This window comes from Ruditapes philippinarum, unplaced genomic scaffold (genome assembly GCF_026571515.1).
Source record: "Ruditapes philippinarum isolate M1 unplaced genomic scaffold, ASM2657151v2 ctg547_1_1_1_1, whole genome shotgun sequence".
NCBI lineage: Eukaryota > Metazoa > Mollusca > Bivalvia > Venerida > Veneridae > Ruditapes > Ruditapes philippinarum.
Genome location: NW_026855428.1, coordinates 429,012 through 452,352, shown reverse-complemented (window position 1 = coordinate 452,352; position 23,341 = coordinate 429,012). Strand labels below are relative to the sequence as shown.

General features: G+C 34.1%; 1 protein-coding gene across 3 annotated transcripts in view; it reads right to left on the bottom strand.

Moving 5' to 3' along the window:
• The window catches only part of LOC132743309 (GA-binding protein subunit beta-1-like), an 80,683-nt gene that overhangs the window by 18,749 nt on the left and 38,593 nt on the right, over positions 1-23,341 (bottom strand). For all 3 annotated transcript variants that reach the window (XM_060731848.1, XM_060731850.1, XM_060731849.1), the window contains exons 6-9: positions 21,169-21,255; positions 15,994-16,113; positions 3,732-3,829; positions 1,974-2,067 (exon numbers count right to left, since the gene is read on the bottom strand). In XM_060731848.1, coding sequence (XP_060587831.1) covers positions 1,974-2,067; positions 3,732-3,829; positions 15,994-16,113; positions 21,169-21,255 — 399 coding nt within the window. The remainder of the gene's footprint in view (positions 1-1,973; positions 2,068-3,731; positions 3,830-15,993; positions 16,114-21,168; positions 21,256-23,341) is intronic.

Here is a 23,341-nt window from a genome sequence, read left to right as displayed (position 1 = left end):
TTTTGACCCAAGGGTTTAATTCAAACAATCTTGATACAGGTCCACCAAACAACATTTCATGTCAAATATCTAAGCTATAGCTTTCTCAAATTCAGAAAACATTTGTTTAAGTTTCTGTTTTTACTATGTGTACATAATGAAAATCAATGCTCCCGTGCAGGGCCAATTTTGACACAAGGGGCAAAATTTGAACAACTTTGGTAGAGGACCTATGGATGATATTATAAAGCAAACATCAAAGCTCTAAGCCTTGTACCTTCAGACAATAAGATTTTTTAATTTTTTACTATATGTACATAATGAAAATCAATGTTCCCTGGGGAGGGGCCAATTTTGATCCCAGGGCTATAATTTGAACAATCTTGGTAGAGGTTCACTACACAAAGTCTCATGCCAAATATCTAACCTCTAGCTTTTTTCAATTCAGAGAAGAAGATTTTTCAAGTTTTTACTATATACATATAAGGAAAACTATCGCCTCTGGGGCAGGGCAATTTTAAGACTAGAGGCACAATTTAAACATCTTTGGTAGAGGACCCATAGATGATATTATATACAAAATATCAAAGCTCTAAGCCTTGTACCTTCAGGCAAAAAGATTTTAAATTTTTACTATATGTACATTATAAGTGACTGAAAATCAATGACCCCCGGGGCGGGGCCAATTTTGACCCCAGGGCTATAATTTGAACAATCATGCTAGAGGTTCACTACACAATGTTTCATGCAAAATATCTAACCTCTAGCCTTTGTCAATTTCGAGAAGATGATTTTTTAAGTTTTTACTATATACATAAAAGGAAAACCTATGACCCCCGGGTTGGGGCTAATTTTGATGCTAGAGGCAAAATTTGAACAACTTTGGTAGAGTACCTATAGATTATATCATATACCAAATATCAAAGCTCTAAGCCTTTTACCTTCAGACAAGAAGGTATTTTAGTTTTTACTATATGTACATATAGTGAAAATCAATGACCCCAGGGGCAGGGCCAATTTTGACCCCAGGGCTATAATTTGAACAATTTTGGTAGAGGCCTACCAGACAATGCCTTATACAAAATATTTATGCTCTACGCCTTGTGGGTCTTTACAAGAAGATTTTTTGAATTTATTCTTATAATTCCTTTTGGTTGCCATGGCAACCAGATTTCTGCATGGAATGAAATTCTTTGAACAACTTTGGAAGCCCTTCACCCAAGGATCAATCCTGCCAAGTTTGGTTGAAATTGGACTAGTGGTTTTTCACAAGAAGTTTTTTTAAGTTCACAATATAATTTATATAACACACAAACATACACACACATACATACAAAAACACAGGTGAATCGCTATATGCCACGGCATCGCAGATGCTGCGGTGGCATAAAAAAAAATTTTTTTTTAACCCCAACTGAACCCTAGCTCAAAGGATGCAAGTAGGTATCAGCGGAAACTGAATTTCTATTTTTAGCAACAGTGACCTTGACCTTAATCAAAGACAAGCAGGTAGCAATCCCAAGCTGCCTCTTGATATAAGCTACCAATACACAAAGTTTGGCACCAAAAGACCAAAGCAAACTCATGTTATTGAGCAGAAACTGAATTTCTATTTTTGCAACAATGACCTTGATCACAGACATTAAGGGAGCAATCCCAAGCTGCCTCTTTATATATGCTATCATTTATGCTAAATTCATGCTGAATTCTAGATTTAGTGTGTATAAACAAGAGCAACGCAAAGATAGGAACCAACTTCTGAATGAAAATTTGTTCTACACTGTGACCACATGTAAAGGTTAGTATTTATCTTACTTACACAATTTACCTTCAAGCTCTTTTCTTATTACTGTGAACAATACAGTATTCCTTAACACAGAAACTTTACACTCAATGCTTAATACTAGCTGGTTCTAGGAAGGAATTTTAGTGCCACTGTCTATATACGTATAGCTTCCTGTACAAACTAAAATAAATTCTGTATAAGTATTCACCTTCATGTATTATGACAGAGTTTGGCATTGTTGATGCCGTCTGTAGACCATCATCTGTAGTTATCTCACCTGCCTCTGTCACATATGTAACATTCTGTAAAAAAAATACATACATTTCAGATGAATGGTCTCACTTATATACAGTAAACAATTAATAATCAAACACTGAAAATGATCAACTTGTACCAGAAAATAATTCAGTGGACAACTCATAAAACCATGGAGTTAAATATAGATGGAGAAGAAACTGTGAGGTCACACATAAGAAGATGTTTCATGCTAAACATCTAAGCTCTAGCTCATTGGGCTTTTTAAAAGAAGATTTTTTTAAAGTTTTTACTATACACATATAGTTAAAAACAATGACACCCCTGGGGCCGGGCCAGGGCTTTTATTTGAACAAACTTTGTAGACACTTACCAGAAGATGTTTCATGCTTAATATCTAAACTCTAGCTATTTGGGTTTTTTCAAAGAAGATTTTAAGTTTTTGCTATACACATATAAAGAAAATCAATGACCCCCGGGGCGGGGCCAATTTTGACCCCAGGTCTTTTATTTGAACAAACTTTGTAGACACTCACTAAAAGATGTTTCATGCTTAATATCTTAACTCTAGCTATTTGGGTTTTTTCAAAGAAGATTTTTTAAGTTTATACTATATGCATATAGGGAAAATCAATGACCCCCCCGGGGCGGGGCCAATTTTGACCCCAGGGCTTTTATTTGAACAAACTTGGTAGACACTTATTAGAACATGTTTGATGCTAAATATCTTAGCCATAGCTCTTTGAGTTCTTTAGAAGAAGATTTTTTAAGTTTTTACTATATGCATATAGGGAAAATCAATGACCCCCCGGGGCGGGGCCAATTTTGACCCCAGGGCTTTTATTTGAACAAACTTGGTAGACACTTATTAGAACATGTTTCATGCTAAATATCTTAGCTCTAACTCTTTTGGTTCTTTAAAAAGAAGAATTTTAAGTTTTTTACTATATGCATATAGGGAAAATCAATGACCCCCTGGGGCGGGGCCAATTTTGACCCCAGGGCTTTTATTTGAACAAACTTGGTAGACACCTATTAGAACATGTTTGATGCTCAATATCTTAGCCATAGCTCTTTGAGTTCTTTAAAAGAAGATTTTTTAAGTTTTACTATATGCATATAGGGAAAATCAATGACACCCTGGGCGGGGCCAATTTTGACCCCAGGGCTTTTATTTGAACAAACTTGGTAGACACCCATTAGAAGATGTTTCATGCTAAATATCTTAGCTCTAGCTCTATGGGTTCTTTAAAAGAAGATTTTTTAAGTTTTTACTATATGCATATAGGGAAAATCAATGACCCCCTGGGGCGGGGCCAATTTTGACCCCAGGGCTTTTATTTGAACAAATTTGGTAGACACTCACTAGAAGATGTTTCATGCCAAATATCTAAGCTCTAGCTCTATGGGTTTTTTAAAAGAAGATATTAAAAGTTTTTTCTTTTGGTTGCCATGGCAACCAGAGTTCTGCATGGAATTAAATTCTTTGAACAATTTTTAAAGGTGACCACCAAAGAAACATTCCTGTGAAGTTTGGATGAAATTGGCTTAGTGGTTTATGAGGAGATGTCATTTAAAGTAAAAGTTTACGGATGGATGACGGACGACGGACGGACAGACGCCGGACGGACGCCGGACGAAAAGCGATCACAAAAGCTCACCCTGTCACTTTGTGACAGGTGAGCTAATAAAAAAGTCATTCAATACCCACCCCTTCATCATCTTTAACTGTTGTGACACCTTGTAATACAGCCTCTTCAGGACTCAATCCTTGTTGCTTGATTATGTTTAAAGCTATTTTACCTGCCTCTGAAAATATTAAATATTATAATTTGCATTTCTTGATGCATAAAATATTAATGGGGCTATAAAAATGTTTTATTGCTCATCAGTAGTAAAGACTGCAATAACTTTCATCTAGGGCTCATTATGACACAAGGAAGAAAACTATCTTCTTAGCCTCAATCACCTTAACTATGATCAAACAATATCAAACCTCAAAATCAAACTCAGTTACCACATTAAAGATATCAAAATACCAAACAGCTCATATGAAGATAAACAAGACCTTTTTATGAACACGCCACTTTTCTCAGTGCTAAGTGATAGTTAAACAAGAGCCAACACTTGTAAGTAACTAACATAAGCATCACAAAGGCAGGGCAATAAATGGACAAGTGGTGGGCCAATTTTGACCCCAGGGCTATAATTTGTACAATCTTGCTAGAGGTTCACTTCACAATGTTTCATGCAAAATATTTAACCTCTAGCCTTTGTCAATTAAGAGAAGATGATTTTTTACTATATACATATAAGGAAAACCTATGAACCACGGGGTGGGGCTGATTTGACACTAGAGGCAAAATTTGAACAACTTTGGTAGAGTACCTATAGATGATATCATTTACCAATTATCAAAGCTCTAAGCCTCCTACCTTCAGACAAGTAGGTATGTAATAGTAACCATACGAGAAATAAGACCGAGAGAACATAGCGATGGAGGTTTTTAAAAGGCCACCGGGTCTGTTTATACTATGCAGACCTATTAGTAACGACTTTATTTAACGAGGCTTACACATTCGGTTTCCCGATCTTCCATGTGGGCCTCAGCATAACATAATTACAATCAGTTTACATGTACACAACATATACACAACATATATACACAAATATTATTAAAATAGATCAATTAAATTGAAGTAATGATTGATAAAGCAAAAAATGGTATGATTGTACAACAATACAGAGAAAAAGAGCAATATGTACAGATAGGTAAAACTAACATAGTACCTGTTTAAAACAATATTCAGTTCCTATTTAAAACAATATTTATACTTAAAAATACACCATGGAAATTCAAATGATAATGTAAGTGATATTATTATCTAATACATATTGGCTTGATCATGAGTTATTTTAAAATATTACTAAAATATATCTATATATATACATAAATTTAAGTTCAATTGGAGTAGGAAATCATCATTTGGCATCATTGAATCATAAATTTTCCTATTGGGAAAATATGGGACAAAAGAAAAGGAACCATAACAATAGTAATATAGTAATAATAAAAATACATATAAGTAATTTATACAACAGGAATAAATTTAACAGCTAGTTTAAGGTGAAAACTGCCATTTGATATAAGCTGATTGAAATTTTCCGAAGAGTATCGGAATTTCTTATATGTACTGGTATGTCATTCCAAATTTTTGGACCAGAGTATGCAAATGATTTTCTGAAGAATTCTGTTTTAGGTTTTGGTATAATTAGCTTTGCATTTTGTGCTGATCTGAGATTTAAGTTGTGCCTTTCATTTACTGTCTGGAATTTATTTTTCATATATGTTGGAAAGTCAGGTTCATTAATTGATTTATACATAAGAATTGACTTTTTGTATATGATTCTTTGGTCAAAAAGACATCCAGTTTAATTCTTTGAATAATTCACTTGATGGTGTATCAAAATTTTTGTCAAGGAGTATTCTTGCTGCCCTTTTTTTGAAATTTAATGACATCAGATAGTAATTCGTTATTGCAGTTTCCCCAAATACTACAACAGTAGTCCAAGTGAGGCAGTATGTATGCATTAAAAAAAAGTTTTCTTGAATGAAGATTAAGAACTGTTTAAGTCTAAGAAGTAAATACAGCTGTGAGTTGCATTTTTTTTTATGGTTGACTGGACTGTGTTTTCCATTTAAGATTGTTGTCTACATACATTCCAAGTAGTTTTTCAGTGTTTGTATATTCTATTTTCTTGATTATTAAGAAACAAAGTAGGGGTTGCATATTATCTGTTTTTGTGCTTTTTATTGATAAATGCATAGCTTTAGATTTCTGAGCATTCAGAACCATTGCATTTTGCATGCACCATGTGTTAACATTATCAAGATCTTTTTGAAGGTTGCTGTTTACTTCTTGTAAAGTATTGCCAGTAGTTGTCAGAGAAGTGTCATCTGCAAACATATCAGTAATTGATTGTTTTGATATGAAATGGTAGATCATTTATGAATATAATGAATAGAAGGGGCCCAAGGACTGAGCCTTGGGGTACACCTGAGACAACTTCAGCTGGTTCAGATAATACACCAGAAACATTTACTTTTTGATACCTGTCTGACAGATAAGATTTAATCCAATTTATAGCTTGTGAAGAGAGATGATAAAAAGGTAGTTTTTCAAGTAGTAGGTTATGGTTTACTAAGTCAAATGCCTTAGATAGGTCCAGAAAAAGTGTACCAACAAGTTTGCCATTGTTTTAGTGTATTGATCCAGTTATCAACTATATTTGTAAGTGCTGTTTCACAGGAGTGGCTTGTTCTGAAACCGGACTGTGTAGTGAAAAGTAAATTATTATTTTCTAGAAAGCATTTCAAATGGTCTGATACATGCTTTTCAAATATTTTTTAGAAATAAGTGGAAGTATTGATATTGGTCTATAGTTATTTTTGTCTGATTTTGACCCTTTTTTTGTAGACAGGTATAACCTTTGATTGTTTAAGCTGTGTTGGGAATTTTCCATGTTCTATACTTAGATTTATTACAGAACAGAGAGGTTTACAAATGACGTCTGAGGCTGTTTTTAGGAATTTTGCACTTATGCCATCTAAACCAGTTGCTTTTGTAATATCAAGACTGTCCAACTTTTGTTTGACATAACTTATTTCAACAAAGGGTATTTTGAATTTATAAGAATGATTTGGAGTGTCAGATTTCAGAGAATCATTTAAAGCGGTTTTCATAGAATCTGATAATTCATTAATGTTTTCAGCCTTTTTAAATATATTTGCAAAAAAGTTGTTAAAAGTTTCTGCTGTTGATTTTGGGTCAGTTATTGGTGAACCATTCTCATCATTTATGTAGTTTGTTTGATGATTTTCTGTTTTGCCAGATTGAATTTTTAAGTTTTTCCATAATTTTCTAGGGTTTTTCTTGTTTGAGTTTATCTCTTGTTCAAAGAAATCTGTTTTTGCTTTATGTGTTAATGTTTTTACTTGTGATTTCCAGTATTTGAAGTCATGAATATTATTTTTCTTTTTTGCATAGTTCCTTTTTTGTATTGCATCAGCTATATCATCATTAAACCAATCAGCTTGGTTTCTATGTTTTTACTCGTTTCTGCTTGTATGGAGCATGCTTATCTAAAGTTTGTAAAAAAATTTGTTAAATGTATCTAAAGCATCATCTGGATCACTAAACATGTCAATGAGAGACCATGGCTGCTCTGACAATTCATGTACGAAATTTTCTGCATTAAAGTTCTTTAAGTACCTATATTTTATAGTGGCATGCATTGGACCTTTGATAACAGTTTTAATTGTTCGTCGTGTGAAAAATATAGGATAAATGGTCGCTTATAGAGAGTATAGGGACTGCAGTGTAGGATACATTATGTGGCTGGTTACTGTAAATATGGTCAATAGTGGTTGAAGTCAATGGTGTGACTCTTGTAGGATGTGTTATAAGTTGAGAAAGGTTTAAATGTGTTAATAATATTATTCCACCTTGTATTATTTGAGCAATTTGTAACAAAATTATAGTTGAAATCTCCAAAAAAGAATTAATTCTTTGTTTTCAATAAATATTTTATCAAGGATTTCTTCAATTTTATCATTCCATGATGCCAGTGATGAAGGTGGCCTATAGATGTAACCCACCAGAAATGGTTTCTGTTTTGTCAAGTTTTATTTCAAGCCATATTGACTCAATATCCTCTGATTCTAAGTCAGATCTTAATTCACATGGTATTGTAGACTTAACATATAACACAACTCCACCACCATTTGATATCCTATCGCGTCTAAACAGTTGATAATTTTTTAAACATATCTCTGAATCAGAAAAAACATCACTAAGAAAAGTTTCTTGTAGTCCCAGAATGTCTATATCTTGATATTTGTCTACCAGGTGTTTTACTTCATCTATTTTGGATAAAGATAGTGGATATTTAAGTGCATAAAGTTAATACCTTTTTTGTCAAATTGTATTTCATCTAAAATGGGACTTGTATTTACTTTATCATTGTCTTCATTGTCTTCTGTCAGAGAAAGGTTATGTGATGATGTTCTATCAGTGACATTTTTCACAGTCTGTTTTGGTTCAGTATTGGCTATAGCTGAATTATCAAGTACAGTGTTATTTACCAGTGTGGCATCATCCAAGGTGTTCTGGGCCAGGGATTCCAGGCATCGCGATATGGGTTTCTCCGAAAATGTCTCTGCCTGCTGTGGACGTTGTGAAAATTTCCTTGCTTTCTGGAAGTATTATTGGTACTTGAGTAATTTCTGTGTACAAGTTCTTGGTTGGTGATGCCGAGGATATCTCTAATTCCTGCATTTAGCTGTTTTCCTAGCAAGACTGAGCCTTCTTTATTTAGATGTACCTCATCATAGAAGAGGCCTTGATTGACTTTATCGTCTGTCATGAATGCATTAGCACTGTTGATGAAAACAAATTCCCCTTTTTTGCAAAGTTCTTCAAGAAGGCTGTTTGTTTGAAGGATATTTCTTTTAGACAACATGTCTCTCTTTTTTGGTAGGATAGAGGATATGGCAATTTTTGCCTTTTGATTTGCAGATTGCAGTGAATTTACCAGGGTTTTGAAATCCTCACATATTGTTGTTGGGGTGTCAGCATTTGAGATATTGTTTATGCCTGCCTGTATTATGATGATATCTGCTTCTTTAGCAAGGTTTGTTTTCATTTCAGAAGTTGCTTTGTGGATGTCTAAGATAGTTGCACCCCTATTTGATTTGATGTTGACATTTATATTGTTTTTGCTCATCTTTCTTCCCACCAGGCCTTTCGTCACAGAATCCCCTAAGATGAGAACTTCATGTTTCCTGGATTTACTTGTACTTTGACTAACAAGTGTTTGTGTTTCGTTCGGGGAGTTGTGCGGATATTGCCTGTATTCAGATGCAGGCTCATTCACATTTGTTTTTTTACTTGATTCTTTATCTTGCACTGAATTTATTTCTTTTTGCAATTTTGATGATGCACTTTCAACATTATTTTCATCTTTTAGTTCTTTTCGCAGAGTTTTTATTTCATTTTGAAGAAAGAATATGTCAGTTTTTGATGACACATCCTCTGTTCTTCCCTTCACCTGATTTAGTGATTTTGTAAATTCCTCAAATTGTTCCTTCATTGACATAACATCAGACTGAAGTGTATTTATAATATCTTGATTTGTCTGTTTTGAAGAAACTTCTGCCCGCAATGCTTTATTTTCCAGTTTTAAAGACTGGTTTGTATTCTTAAGTTTCTTCATTTCTTCTTCCAGTATAAGAATTTTAGCGCTTTGTTCACTGTTTACTGCTTTGCTATTTTCATTGATGTTTTTTTGTAGAATTTCGTTGGAGGACTTGAGTTTCATATTTTCATTTTTGAGCTTATTAATGTTCTCTAGGCTTTTTTCGTATTTCATATTCAGGTCTGGAGAATTGTTGTTTTCGTTGCACTTACATGTTGTTTTTGTGGTCCCCATTTCTTTGTAGTCAGATTCTGTACAAAAACTAATAGCCGAGTGAGACAGACTGACTGTGTCAATCTTTCTTTCATGGTTTCTCCTCATCATTTATACTGATGATGGATTTTACATCAGTCTCTTCTTTTAATGAAGTATGGTGTGTTTTGGTAGTTTGTACTGGTGACAGACTCAGTTTTTTTGTTGTTCTGATAGAGATGACTATTTACGGGAGTGGATGTTATTGTTTTCCCAAAACTAAAGCTGAAGAGCCTCTTCTTTTTTTTCTTAGGTTTGGTGAGAGGTGTAATTTCATAGGAAACCCCAAAGCTAGGGTGATTTAATTTCACACTGTAGGCTTCATTTGCTGATGCTGTTTTGGTAGGATGTTCACTTTGAGTTGAGATCGCTTTTTGGGAGGTAGTTTTATTGTTTCTAAAGGTCTGTTTGGAAGACAATATTTCACTTTTATTTTCGTTGGATGTAATGGAGATATTTTTGCCTATCGCTGGCATTTTTTTGTTTGATTCTTCTTGTGCTTCTAGCTCACTTTTACAATCATCTAGGAAAATGTTAATCCAATCTCTGCAGCCTGCACGCTGCACAATCATTGTTAATGTATTGTGATAAATTGTTATCACAACTTTTTTCTCAGACAGTGTTAAAGTTGTTGTTAATCCCTTTTTGTCTGGGGTCTCAACCATATTGTATTTTAATTGAAGAATTTCTCTCATTTTTTCATGTGTTGATAGCTTAAAGAATGTGATTGTTACATTATCACTTGCTGGACTAACATATAGGTCAAACATATTGTCCTCTGATATTGTCCCTCTTAAGTCACTTTGAGAAAAGCCGTCAAAGCTGTCCATATCAATGGAAGACTGATTAGCCATTGTTGTTGTTAGCACTTAAAGCTATGAAAATTTTTTATCCTTCTTAACACAATCTGATATATCTTATCAGGAATGCAAGTTTATGCAAGTTATAATTCCTTGTTAATCCTTTTACTCTATATAAAACAATTATTTTTGATTAGTTTTCACCCATTTTCCAGTTATCTAGTGAATATTTCTTTCTAATTACTTGATAATTTACTGCAGATAATTTTAAGGAATCCAACAATATAAAAATATCCAAAGTTCCAAGTGCGGTAACTATCTAAAAAAGTTCCAAGTGCGGTAACTATCTTACCCACATTCTTTTTTGTTTTTCTATCCATACATCAGTTTTTTAACTCAGTATTTATTAATATTACTCTCAAGAAACATTTATGTAGTTTATCATGTTTAAGAAAGCATTCCAAAGTCATGCAAAGATACCATCCGCTATGCTCTTGTAATTCATTCGTTCACAAATCAAGTGTTATTTGAATATTCTCGTTTTTCTTCGTGGGGTTTTATTATGTAATAAGGTCAGGTAATGTACTTGTTGAGTTGACAGAACTTGTCGAGTAGGCAAAGGTTAGATCATTATTTTGATATATAATACATAACATATTAATAATATATACAAATAGTGAGGAAGATAAAAACTAGAAATGTGTCATCATGCCACGGATGCCCCCGCATGCAGCCAAAATTTCAGATGGTGCATTAATTTTTTTTTTTCATTTTAAGTTCAAAGCCCTTAAAACTTTTCAATGTTAACACAAACCATTTCCATACAACGTTCAAGGCACTGAAATTATTCAGTCTTAACCTTTAGAAAAAGCATATTGCATATTTGTAGCCAAAATAATGGCTAAAAGACGAGTGCTGAAACTGAAAGTTCAAAATTTTTCCAACATTCAGGAAAGATAAGTTTGTCTAAAATCATTGAACCATGACCATATTCAAACTTAAACTGCTTATTCCTAAGATGTATCTATATTATTTTCAAAGTGAAAGGGACATAACTCTGCCAAAAAACCATCAAACCATGACCAAATTCCAACTTGACCTGCCCATTCCTTTGACATATCCATATGTCAAATTAAAATTGAATATGTAACACTGTTAGGTAGATAATGAACAGAAACTGTAAATTTCATATTATTTTTAAAGTGAAAGGGGCATTACTCTGGCAAAAATCATTGAACCATGACCAGATTCGAACTTGGTCTGTGCATTCCAAAAACATATCCATATGTCAAATTTGAGTTGAATGTGTTGTACCATTGTGGAGATAATAAACGGAAACTGAAAATTTCATATTACTTTCAAAGTGAAAGGGGCATAACTCTGCCAAAAATCATTGAACCATGACCAAATTTGAACTTGACCTGCGCATTCCATTGACGCATCCATATGTCACGTTTGAGTTGAATGTGTTGTACCTTGAGGGAGATAATGAACGGAAACTGAAAATTTCATATTATTTTCAAATTAAAAGGGGCATAACTCTGCCAAAAATCATCGAACCACGACCAAATTTGAACTTGACCTGTGCATTCCTTTGACGCATCAATATGTCACGTTTGAGTTGAATGTGTTGTACCTTGAGGGAGATAATGAACGGAAACTGAAAATTTAATATTATTTTCAAAGTGAAAGGGGCATAACTCTGCCAAAAATCATCGAACCATGACCAAATTCGAACTTGACCTGTATTTTCTCATGACATATCCATATGTCAAGTTTGAGTTGATTGTGTTGTACCGTTGGGGAGATAATGAATGGAAACTGAAAATTTCATATTATTTTCAAAGTAAAAGGGGCATAACTCTGCCAAAAATCATCGAACCAGAACCAAATTCGAACTTGACCTGTATTTTCTCATAACATATCCATATGTCAAGTTTGAATTGAATGTGTCCAACCGTTCTTGAGATAATGAACGGAAACTGAAATTTCATATTATTTTCAAAGTAAAAGGGGCATAACTCTGCCAAAAATCATCGAACCATGACCAAATTCGAACTTGACCTGTATTTTCTCATGACATATCCATATGTCAAATTTGAGTTGAATGTGCCCAACCGTTCTTAAGATAATGAACGGAAACTGATGATGACGGAATGACAGAATGACGGAAGGACGGAAGGATGGAAGGACGGAAGGACGGAAGGACGGAAGGACGGAATGACGGAACAGGGTAACACTATATGCCCCGGCCATTACATGGCGGGGGCATAAAAAGTTTTCTAATCATAAAAACGGAACACTTTATCTTTATATGTAATAAATTTCAATAAATAGATGATCAGGCTATTTCTAATATAATTAAAATATACGATTTTTTTAAAGTAAAGTAAAAGACAGGGTTCTATGAATAAATAATAGTAATACATGTAGATATACTGTCATGTAAGTTGGGTTTTTGTTGTTTTTTTTATGATGGTTGATATTAAATATTCTTAGAATTTCATTCATGTTTGGAAGAATTTTCTTTCGGTGCATTCTTAACTAGCATCATCAATTATTCATATGTTTGATAAAACCGCATGTAAGCACACAGTCTAGAATGGAAGTCGTATTCCTGCGAAGAACAGGCGAGTTAAAAATATTTGGTATTTAAAATCCAAATTGTAATGTAAAAAAATTGGGGAAAAAAAGATAAAAAAAAAGGTCTTAATAATTTATTACTTAAGATGAACTATAATCTCACTGAAAGTAATATTTTGGGAAAGAAAGATGCAGAGGTTGACTTTGATTAGATATGCACCAATAATATAATCATCGTATATATATATAATGCAGAATTGTTAAAATAATGCAGGATTGTGCAATTTTAATCAGACATGGTTGTGGAAATAAGTGCCGAAAACTAGTATCTTATGAAGCTATATAGTTCGGCAAATGTGTTAGGTATACCAAAAAGCAAACTATAAAGGAAGGCTAAATGTGCGTTATTGTACTCATTTTTATCGGTGAAACACCAACTTCAAGGCCAGAACAGCCAGTTCATTTTTCTCACAAATAATCTGGAATATATGTTATGAGGGTCCTTACAGCCGTATGCATTAATTTATTTCTATTAATTTGATGAAATGTACTTTTAAATATATATTGACCCTTTTTCCTAATCGAAGTGCTCAATACCCCCCCCCCCCCAAACATATAAATTTGCACAATTAAGCCTTATTTTTTCAAATTTTCTGCATTTACGTTGAATATTGTGTAATGCAGGAGAAAACAATAGAACAAAAACAGGTTGATATATATTTGCAGACCTGTTAAGCGGTCGGTAAGTGATTTACTAGACCGCTTTTAACAAAAGAGCCGGTAGATAATTTAAGTTTTTACTATATGTTTGTTTGTTTGATTTTACGCCTTTTCTCAACAGTATTTCAGTCATTTAGGTGGGCAGTTTCCTAACCATCGTTCCTGGAGTTACACCAGTACTAGACTACCTTCCTCCATGCTTAACTACCAAAGCATCTCCCGGGGATCGAGCCCACGCCAGAGAGGTAACTGGATTAGAAGTCATCGACTCTAACCCCTCGACCACGGAGGCGGTTTTTAATATTTGTACATATAGTGAAAATCAATGACCCCCAGGGCAGGGCCAATTTTGACCCCAGGGCTATGATTTGAACAATCTTGGTAGAGGTCTACCAGACAATGCCTTATGCAAAATATCTACGCTCTGGGCCTTGTGGGTCTTTACAAGATTTTTAAAATTTGTTCTTATAATTCCTTTTGGTTGCCATGGCAAACAGATTTCTGCATGGAATGAAATTCTTTGAACAACTTTGGAAGCACTTCACCCAAGGATCAATCCTGCCAAGTTTGGTTGAAATTGGACAAGTGGTTTTTCACAAGAAGATTTTTTAAGTTCACTAAATAATCTATAGAACACACATACATACATACAAACACACACACAGATGCTGTGGTGGCATAAAAATGCTTTGTCAATGCAATAATACAACATTAAAAAGAAGTGTATGAACAGAAGATTTTTTTTATTGTTTCCAGGGTTTTTTTTTTTTTGGCCGTTATTACCAATCGAAAATAGTATCTTTTTTCCCAATTCACAGGCAAAAATTCCCAATCCAAAGTTAAAATGAAATAAATAAAACTAGAAATGTGTCCATAGGACACGGATGCCCCCACACGCCACTGTTCTGTCAATCTTATGTCTCTAGGTCAAATATTTTTTGGACTACTTGTGCCACAAGTTGAAAAAAAGAAATCAACAAAGGGCCATAATTCTGTTAAATTTGGTCGCAGCAAAAATTCCTTCCTTTACTACCATCTACACATTAAGGTTGTTCATCCCTGGAAGTTTAAGCAAAATCTGCCATCCGGTTTAAGAGGAGTTGCGTTCACAAACTTTCTACATAGTATATAGTGAAAAAATCAACAAAGAGCCATAATTTTGTGAAATTTGGTCGCAGCAAAAATTCCTTCCTTTACTACCATCTACACATTAAGGTTGTTCATCCCTGTAAGTTTAAGCAAAATCTGCCATCCGGTTTAAGAGGAGTTGCGTTCACAAAATTTCTACATAGTATATAGTGAAAAAATCAACAAAGGGCCATAATTCTGTTAAATTTGGTTGCAGCAAAAATTCCTTCCTTTACTACCATCTACACATTAAGGTTGTTCATCCCTGGAAGTTTAAGCAAAATCTGCCATCCGGTTTAAGAGGAGTTGCGTTCACAAAATTTCTACATAGTATATAGTGAAAAAATCAACAAAGGGCCATAATTCTGTTAAATTTGGTCGCAGCAAAAATTCCTTCCTTTACTGCCATCTACACATTAAGGTTGTTCATCCCTGGAAGTTTAAGCAAAACCTGCCATCCGGTTTAAGAGGAGTTGCGTTCACAAGATTTCGGGACGTACGGACAGACGGACGGACGTACGGACACTCGGATGGACAAGTGCAACGCTATATGCTCCCACTCTGTGGGGGCATAAAAATGTTGATTTTTGTGTACAAAATAAAAGCCATATTTATAATACGGGGTTTAAAGACTTTTGCTGGACTGTGTTTAGGGCAAAGTCGGGCAAAAATATCACCGAAAATATTTTCACTTTGCCATATTTGGTTGGAAGATGTTAGATATGTATATATCACTATGAGATAAAACTGCCTGGAGTGTAATCTGAAATAATAAAGGACGTTTACGGGAGTTGACATATAGGCAAAATTAAAACTGTTCAATAGAATTCCTTTTATTTCCTTGTTCTTGAAATTTTGCATACCTACTAAAACGAAGGTAAGCTTCATGAAAATAAGAAATAAAATGTATTGTTTCCATTCATTGTAAATTATCTGCCCTTGAATTTAACAAAAAAGTCCAATTCAAGGGCAGATAACTCAAAAACAAGAACGGTGACCCCAATTTTTTTTCGCTTAAAATGTTTCTGTTATCATATTAAAACAACATGCCAAGTTTAAAGGAATTCTAAGAGCATGTAAACCAATGAAAATTAGAGGAATTAATTTGAATAATTACACACTACAAAATACTTAAAAGCAATGATAATAAGTTTAATATATGAAGCAAACCAATTAACAAGAGCAAAACTATAGTAATTTTAGTAAAATAACCCTAGTTTACTTTTGGCTCACCTGTAAGAGTTATTGTTTGACCACTTTCTACAGCAGATGTTATGATATTACCATCTGATGTTGATATCATTGTTATTCCCTGACTTTCTAACCAATTAATAGCATCAGAATTACTTGAACCTGAAAAAACCAATAGAAGTTATAAACAAAAACATTTTAACAAGTCCCACATTTTGGAACTGCCTGACCTTCACAAAGCAAAAGATAAATGCAATAAGAAATGTCAAAATGACCGTTTTCAGTCAGGGTCTCCTGGCCAAAAACAAAAGGGTCAGTTGGTTCTCTTGATTTTGAGTGGAAATTGTTAACACATGCAAGGTCACTGTAACCTTGACCTTCATGAATCAACACCCAAAAACAGAAAAGAGAGGCTTTCTTTCTTGGAGAAATTTTCTGGGTGCACCTATTTCAGAACAAGGAATAATTAAATACAAGAACTGTCGGAGGACAGCCACACTCAACTAATCGAAAAAGTTGTCACAAGGGTGTTTCATTGAGTATAATAATGCTTACCTATATGAATACATAAAATTGTCTGAAAAGGTACAAAGGCTTGTAATTAAGATGTTTTATCGAGTACATCACTGCTTGGTCATTCATAATGAATGCATAAAATTGTCACAAAAAAGGGCAAAAACCCTTGAGTAGTTATGGAGATACCAGCTTACACGCAAAAACTAAACCAAGAATTTGTAAGTCGAAAAAGGGACATAAATATGCAACAAGAGGGCCATGATGGCCCTAGATTGCCCGTCTGACCCATCAAACTCATCCGAATAATTACCTAGACAAGCATTCTGACCAAGTTTGATGACAGGCGAGTCAAAAATGTGACCACTAGAGTGTTAACAAGGATTATCCATATTTGAGCAGTGTGACCTAGTTTTTTACCAAGGTGACCCATATTCGAACTTTCCTAGAAATCATCAAAACAAACTTTAAGACCAATTACCAGGATACTTGGATGAAAACAGTAGCCACTAGAGTGTTAACAAGATTTTTCTATTTTTTGCTTGAGCAATTACCTAGACATCATCCTGACCAAGTTTGATGATAATTGAGCCAAAAATGTGACCACTAGAATGTTAACAAGGTTTTTCCATATTTGGGCAGTGTGACCTAGTTTTTGACCCCAGGTGATCAATATTTGAACTTGACCTAGAAATCATCAAAACAAACTTTCAGACCAATTTACAGGATATTTGGATCAAAACAGTAGCCACTAGAGTGTTAACAAGATTTTTCTATTTTAAGCTCCTGTGACCTAGTTTTTTTTTATCCAAGATGACCCATGTTCGAAATCATCTGAGCTATCACCTAGACAAGCATCCTGACCAAGTCTGATGATGATTGAGTCAAAAATGTAACCGCTAGAGTGTTAACAAGGTTTTTCTATCTTTAGCTCCTGTGACCTAGTTTTTTATCCAAGATGACCCATGTTCGACTTCTTCTGAGCTATCACCTAGACAAGCATCCTGACCAAGTCTGATGATGATTGAGTCAACAAGAGCTGTCACAGGAGACAGCGAAGCTCGACTAATAAAATACTGGACGCAGTAAGGAGGACAAAACTATGAAAGAAAAATCAATTATGTATAATTATGTATTAAGTTATAGTAAAAAAATATCATTTGTTAACATAAATTCCAAGATCAAGGGGAGATAAATCTAGAAATAGTCATGCTAGAGTTATGGACCTTGTCACACAACATTTGTGTAATGATAAGAAATATATATTTGAAGTTTGAAGCAGATACCTTAAAAAGTAAAGAAGTTATTATATTTCTTTAAGAAAATCCTAAGTTCAAAGAGAGATAAATCTGTAAATATTGCTTCAAGAGTTATGAACATTGTCACATAAAATGTAATTGATCATAAGGAATAAGTATTTGAAGTTTGAGGTAGATACCTTAAAAAATAAAAAAGTTATAATAAAAAATAACATTTTTCTAGTAAAAAAATCTAAGTTTATGGGGAGATAATTCTTGCAATATTGGTGCTAGAGTTATGAACCTTGTCACATAAGATGTGGATGATGATAACGTAAATATATTTAAAGTATGAAGTTGATCCCTTTAGAAATAAATAAGTAACAGTAAAAAATAATATTTTTTATGGAAAATTCTAAGTTCAAAGAGAGATAAATCTGAAAATATTGGTGCTAGAGTTATGAACCTTGTCACATAAGATGGGGATGATGATAACGTAAATATATTTGAAGTATGAGGTTGATCCCTTAAGAAATAAAGAAGAAACAGTAAGAAATAGTACTTTTTGAGGAAAATTCTAAGTTCAAAGAGAGATAAATCTGAAAATATTGGTGCTAGAGTTATGAACCTTGTCACATAAGATGGGGATGATGATAACGTAAATATATTTGAAGTATGAGGTTGATCCCTTAAGAAATAAAGAAGTAACAGTAAAAAATAGTATTTTTTAAGGAAAATTCTAAGTTCAAGGGGAGATAAATCTGAAAATATTGGTGCTAGAGTTATGAACCTTGTCACATAAGATGTGGTTGATGATAAGGAACATATATTTGAAGTTTGAAGTTGATACCTTAAGAAATGACAAAGTTATAGTGAAAAATATTTTACTGCACCAAAACTTTAATCTAAAATCTGGACGCAGACGCCGACGCCGGGGCGAGTAGGACAGCTCTCCATATACTTCATATAGTCGAGCTAAAAATGTAACCGCTAAAGTGTTAACAAGGTTTTTCTTTTTTTAGCTTTGGTGACCTAGTTTTTCATCCGGGATGACCCATGTTCAAACTCATCTGAGCTATCACCTTGACAAGCATCCTAACCAAGTTGAATGATGATTGAGGCAAAAATGTGACTGCTAGAGTGTTAACAAGATTTTTCTATTTTTAGCTCCTGTGACCTAGTTTTTTTATCCAAGATGACCCACGTTCGAACTCATCTGAGCTATTAACTAGATTAGCATCCTGACCAAGTTTGATGATGATTGAGGCAAAAATGTGACCGCTAGTGTGTAAACAAGGTTTTTCTATTTTAAACTCCGGTGACCTACTTTTTTATCCGAGATGACCCATGTTCAAACTCATCCGAGCTATCAACTAGATAAACATCCTGACAAAGTTTGATGATGATTGAGGCAAAAAGGTGACCGCTAGAGGTGAGCTAAAAAAGCAATTCAAGAGTTATGGGACTTGTGCCAATCATGTTTGATAATCAGAGAGAACAGGTGTGTGAAGTATCAATCCATTCTCTTCAGTGGTTATGGAGATACCATCTTACAAGCAAAAACTTAACCAAGAATTGCTAAGTCAAAAAAGGGGCATAATTATGCAAATAAGCAAATCAGAGTTATGGGACTTGTGCCAATCATGTAAGATAATCATAGGGAACAAGTATGTGAAGTTTCAATCCATTCCCTTCAGTGGTTATGGAGATACCAGCTTACACGCAAAAACTTAACCAAGAATTTCCAAGTCGAAAAAGGGGCATTATTAAGCAAATAAGCAAATCAGAGTTATTGGACTTGTGCCAATCATGTAAGATAATCACATGGAACAAGTGTGTGAAGTTTCAATCCTTTCCCTTCAGTAGTTATGGAGATACAAGCTTACACGCAAAAACTTAACCACAGGGACGCTGACAAATGGGTGACTGCATTAGCTTGATTATTCTGCAAATAGTCCAGCTAAAAATGAATAGCAAGTACTATAAATCAGGCTGATTTGAGTCTACAAAACAAGATATCATTATTAAAATGTGCCAATTTTCACGTACCCCACCCAACACTATTGTAAAAACAGGGCATGAACATTTTCTAAGGATTTAGATGCTCAGAACTAAACATGATTTTTAATACAAGATGTCATTTAAACATGAAAAAAAAATGCATAACACAGCCTAGAGCATGACAAAATATAAAAATATTATATGGACCTTCCCATCCCCCCTCCCCCCAAAAAAAAAAAATTACAACCTACCTTACCTACATGTATTTCTAGTGAGCAAGTTACTCTTACACAGTTTTATTTAGGCCTGACCTTGACCATAATGCATTGGCACGAAATCAATAAAGGTTACCTACTTAATGACGGCAACCAGAAGGCTGTGGGTCAAATGATTCTCTAGTGACTGAGTGGAAATGATTTCCACATTCAAGGTCACTGTGGCTTTGACCTTCACACATTGGCATTAACAATAGGCTCTTCTACTCATTGACAGTGGTTGTCTATCAAATTTAATAGCTGTGAGTCAAATGGCTCTTTAGTGACTGAGCAGAAATGGTTTTCAAATTCAATGTCACTGTGACCTTGACCATCAAGCATTAGTACTAAAACAAGATTGCATTTGTAAAAAATGCTATGCCACCACATTAATACAACACTAGATAGAAGTGCAGGAACAGAAGATTTTGTTTTTGTTTTTATACAATTGAACTTTGCCATAATGCAGTTTAGTCTAGTTAATTTGGTGGTCAAGGTCATATTTCACATGGCCTAATTTTCATGGCTGTACATCAAAGAACAAGGCAGTAAGTCACTTTGTTAAAATTTAGGTCAGTGGATATCAAAGTTAAATTTACATCTTATCTGTGCACATGGTTTAAATTTCATAGCTGTACATCAAAGGACAAGAAAGTAGGTCACTTGTCAAAATCTAGGTCAGCTAATATTAAAATTCAATTTAAATCTCAAACTCTGCACATGGTCCAGAAAGAGTTTTTACTTTCATGGCCACTTTTGTGACCTTGACCATCATGCATTTATGTCCAAACAACAGTAGGGTTCTTTTACTCATAGGAGGTGATCAGCCCAAGGTGTTTCAAAAATGTCTGTCATAATGGTTCTTAGTTACTGAGTATAAACAAAGTGGTCTACCAACAGACCAACATTGGCAAAACAATATACCAGGCATTCTTCAAAACGGGGCAAATAAAGTATAACCAAAACATTGTCAACTATCAACAACAATATAATGTTTAAATTTACTGTGTAGCTGTTTTAATCAATCTGTTAACCTAATTTTATCAAACTATTAAGTTAGTTTTAAAATATTGCAAAATCCCTTTTCCAGGACTTAAAATTGTTTCCTTCTGAATATAAATACATTTTTTATCAATAATAAAACTTTTTTCATAGCATTATCAGAGAAATACAGTTACATAAATCCTACAATTTTAAACCAGTCAGCTTACTTGTTGTTGTGTTTTGAGCAGTGGCTTCTGCAAGGGCAGCTAATGTTGCTAATACAGATGTACTATTGCTCTCCTCTGTTGAATCATCTAAAAATATCAAATTATCAAATTAGTATCAGTAAAACTTTGAAAAGTCCACCCTAAATCCACCACAATTATGTTATTTAGGAACATATTTTCAGGAACTATTAACAAGAGGACCATGATGGTCGAAACAAGTAATATTGTAAACTATAAACAAGAAAGCAGATATTAAACTGATATCACAAAGATCATATTTGTATCTGAAATAGTGCATGTGTAAAACATAACTGGTTGCTATTGCTAAGGGAAAACAACAGTTCTAAAAGATGTGTACATATAAGGAAAATCAATGATTACACAGGGCGTGGCCAATTTAGACCCCAGGGCTTTTATTTAAACAAACTTGGTAGACACTCATTAGAAGATGTTTCATGCTAAATATCTAGGCTCTAGCTCTTTGGATTTTTTCTAAAAGAAGATTTTTTAAGTTTTTACAATATACATGTAAAGAAAATCAATGACCCACCTTGGGTGGGGCCAATTTTGACCCCCAGTGCTTTTATTTGAACAAACTTGGTACACTCACTAGAAGATGTTTCATGCTTAATATCTAATCTCTAGCTATATGGGACTTTTAAAAGAAGATTTTTTAAGTTTTTACTATACACATATAAGGAAAATCAATGACCCTCTGGAGCTGGGCCAATTTTGACCCAAGGGCTTTTATTTGAACAAACTTGGTAGACACTTACTAGAAGATGTTAAATAGATGAAATAGGCTTAGCTGTTTTTGAGGAGATGTCATTTTAAGTAAAAGTTTACGGCTGGATGGACGGCCGGACGCCAGACTAATTTTGATCACTAAAGCTCACTTTGTGACAGGTGAGCTAGAAACTAACCTTGGAGGTCATTTAACCCTTTACTTCATATAGACGTGTCCCCCCCCCCCCCCACCTCCTCTTTTGGAGGCCTCAAACAGTGAAAAATTACCCTACACTGTTTGTTTTTGAAAATGTTGCTAAAAAAATGATCACCTTTTCGGCCCGGTCCCCTATCATAAAGGGACATCAGTGGTCAGGGGGTTGCCAGAAGGGGGATGTGCCCCCTTCTGTTTGTGGGGTTTGAGCCAAGAAAATTTTTGACTTGTGAGAGGCTAAAAATGACCCCAGGTCGATCAGAAGGTAATGTGTAACCAAAAGCCTTTGACTCTATCTCAATCAATTGAAAAGATGCAGCACTTTGAAATCAATTTTGATGGAAAAATCAACACAAAATAGTGATTTTTTGCAATTTTGAGATGTCCCATCTTTGCCATGGTAACAGGAAATTTAAGACTGAGCATGTCTTTACATAGGCAATGGTCCAGTCAACATTTGTGCCAAGTTTGATTAGTATTGAAGCATTTTTCATAGTTTCATAGCAGTTTGAACTTGAATCAAGAGGCTTTTCAATGAAAACGGCCATTTTTCACAATATGCTCATGAGGGAAAGGGCACAATATGCTCATGAGGGAAAGGGTTAGAGGTATTGGTAAACAAGAGCTGTCACAGGAGACAGCGAAGCTCGACTAATGAAATACTGGACGCAGTAAGGAGGACAAAACTATGAAAGAAAAATCAATTATGTATAATTATGTATTAAGTTACAGTAAAAAATAACATTTGTTAACATAAATTCCAAGATCAAGGGGAATAATTCTAGAAATAGTCATGCTAGAGTTATGGACCTTGCCACACAACATTTGTGTAATGATAAGAAATATATATTTGAAGTTTGAAGTAGATACCTTAAAAAATAAAGAAGTTATTATATTTCTTAAAGAAAATCCTAAGTTCAAAGAGAGATAAATCTGTAAATATTGCTTCAAGAGTTATGAACATTGTCACATAAAATGTAATTGATGATAAGGAATAAGTATTTGAAGTTTGAGGTAGATACCTTTAAAAAAAAAAAAGTTAGATTAAAATATAAAACATTTTTCTAGTAAATAAATCTAAGTTTATGGGGAGATAATTCTTGCAATATTGGTGCTAGAGTTATGAACCTTGTCACATAAGATGTGGATGATGATAACGTAAATATAATTGAAGTATGAAGTTGATCCCTTCAGATATAAATAAGTTACAGTAAAAAATAATATTTTTTATGG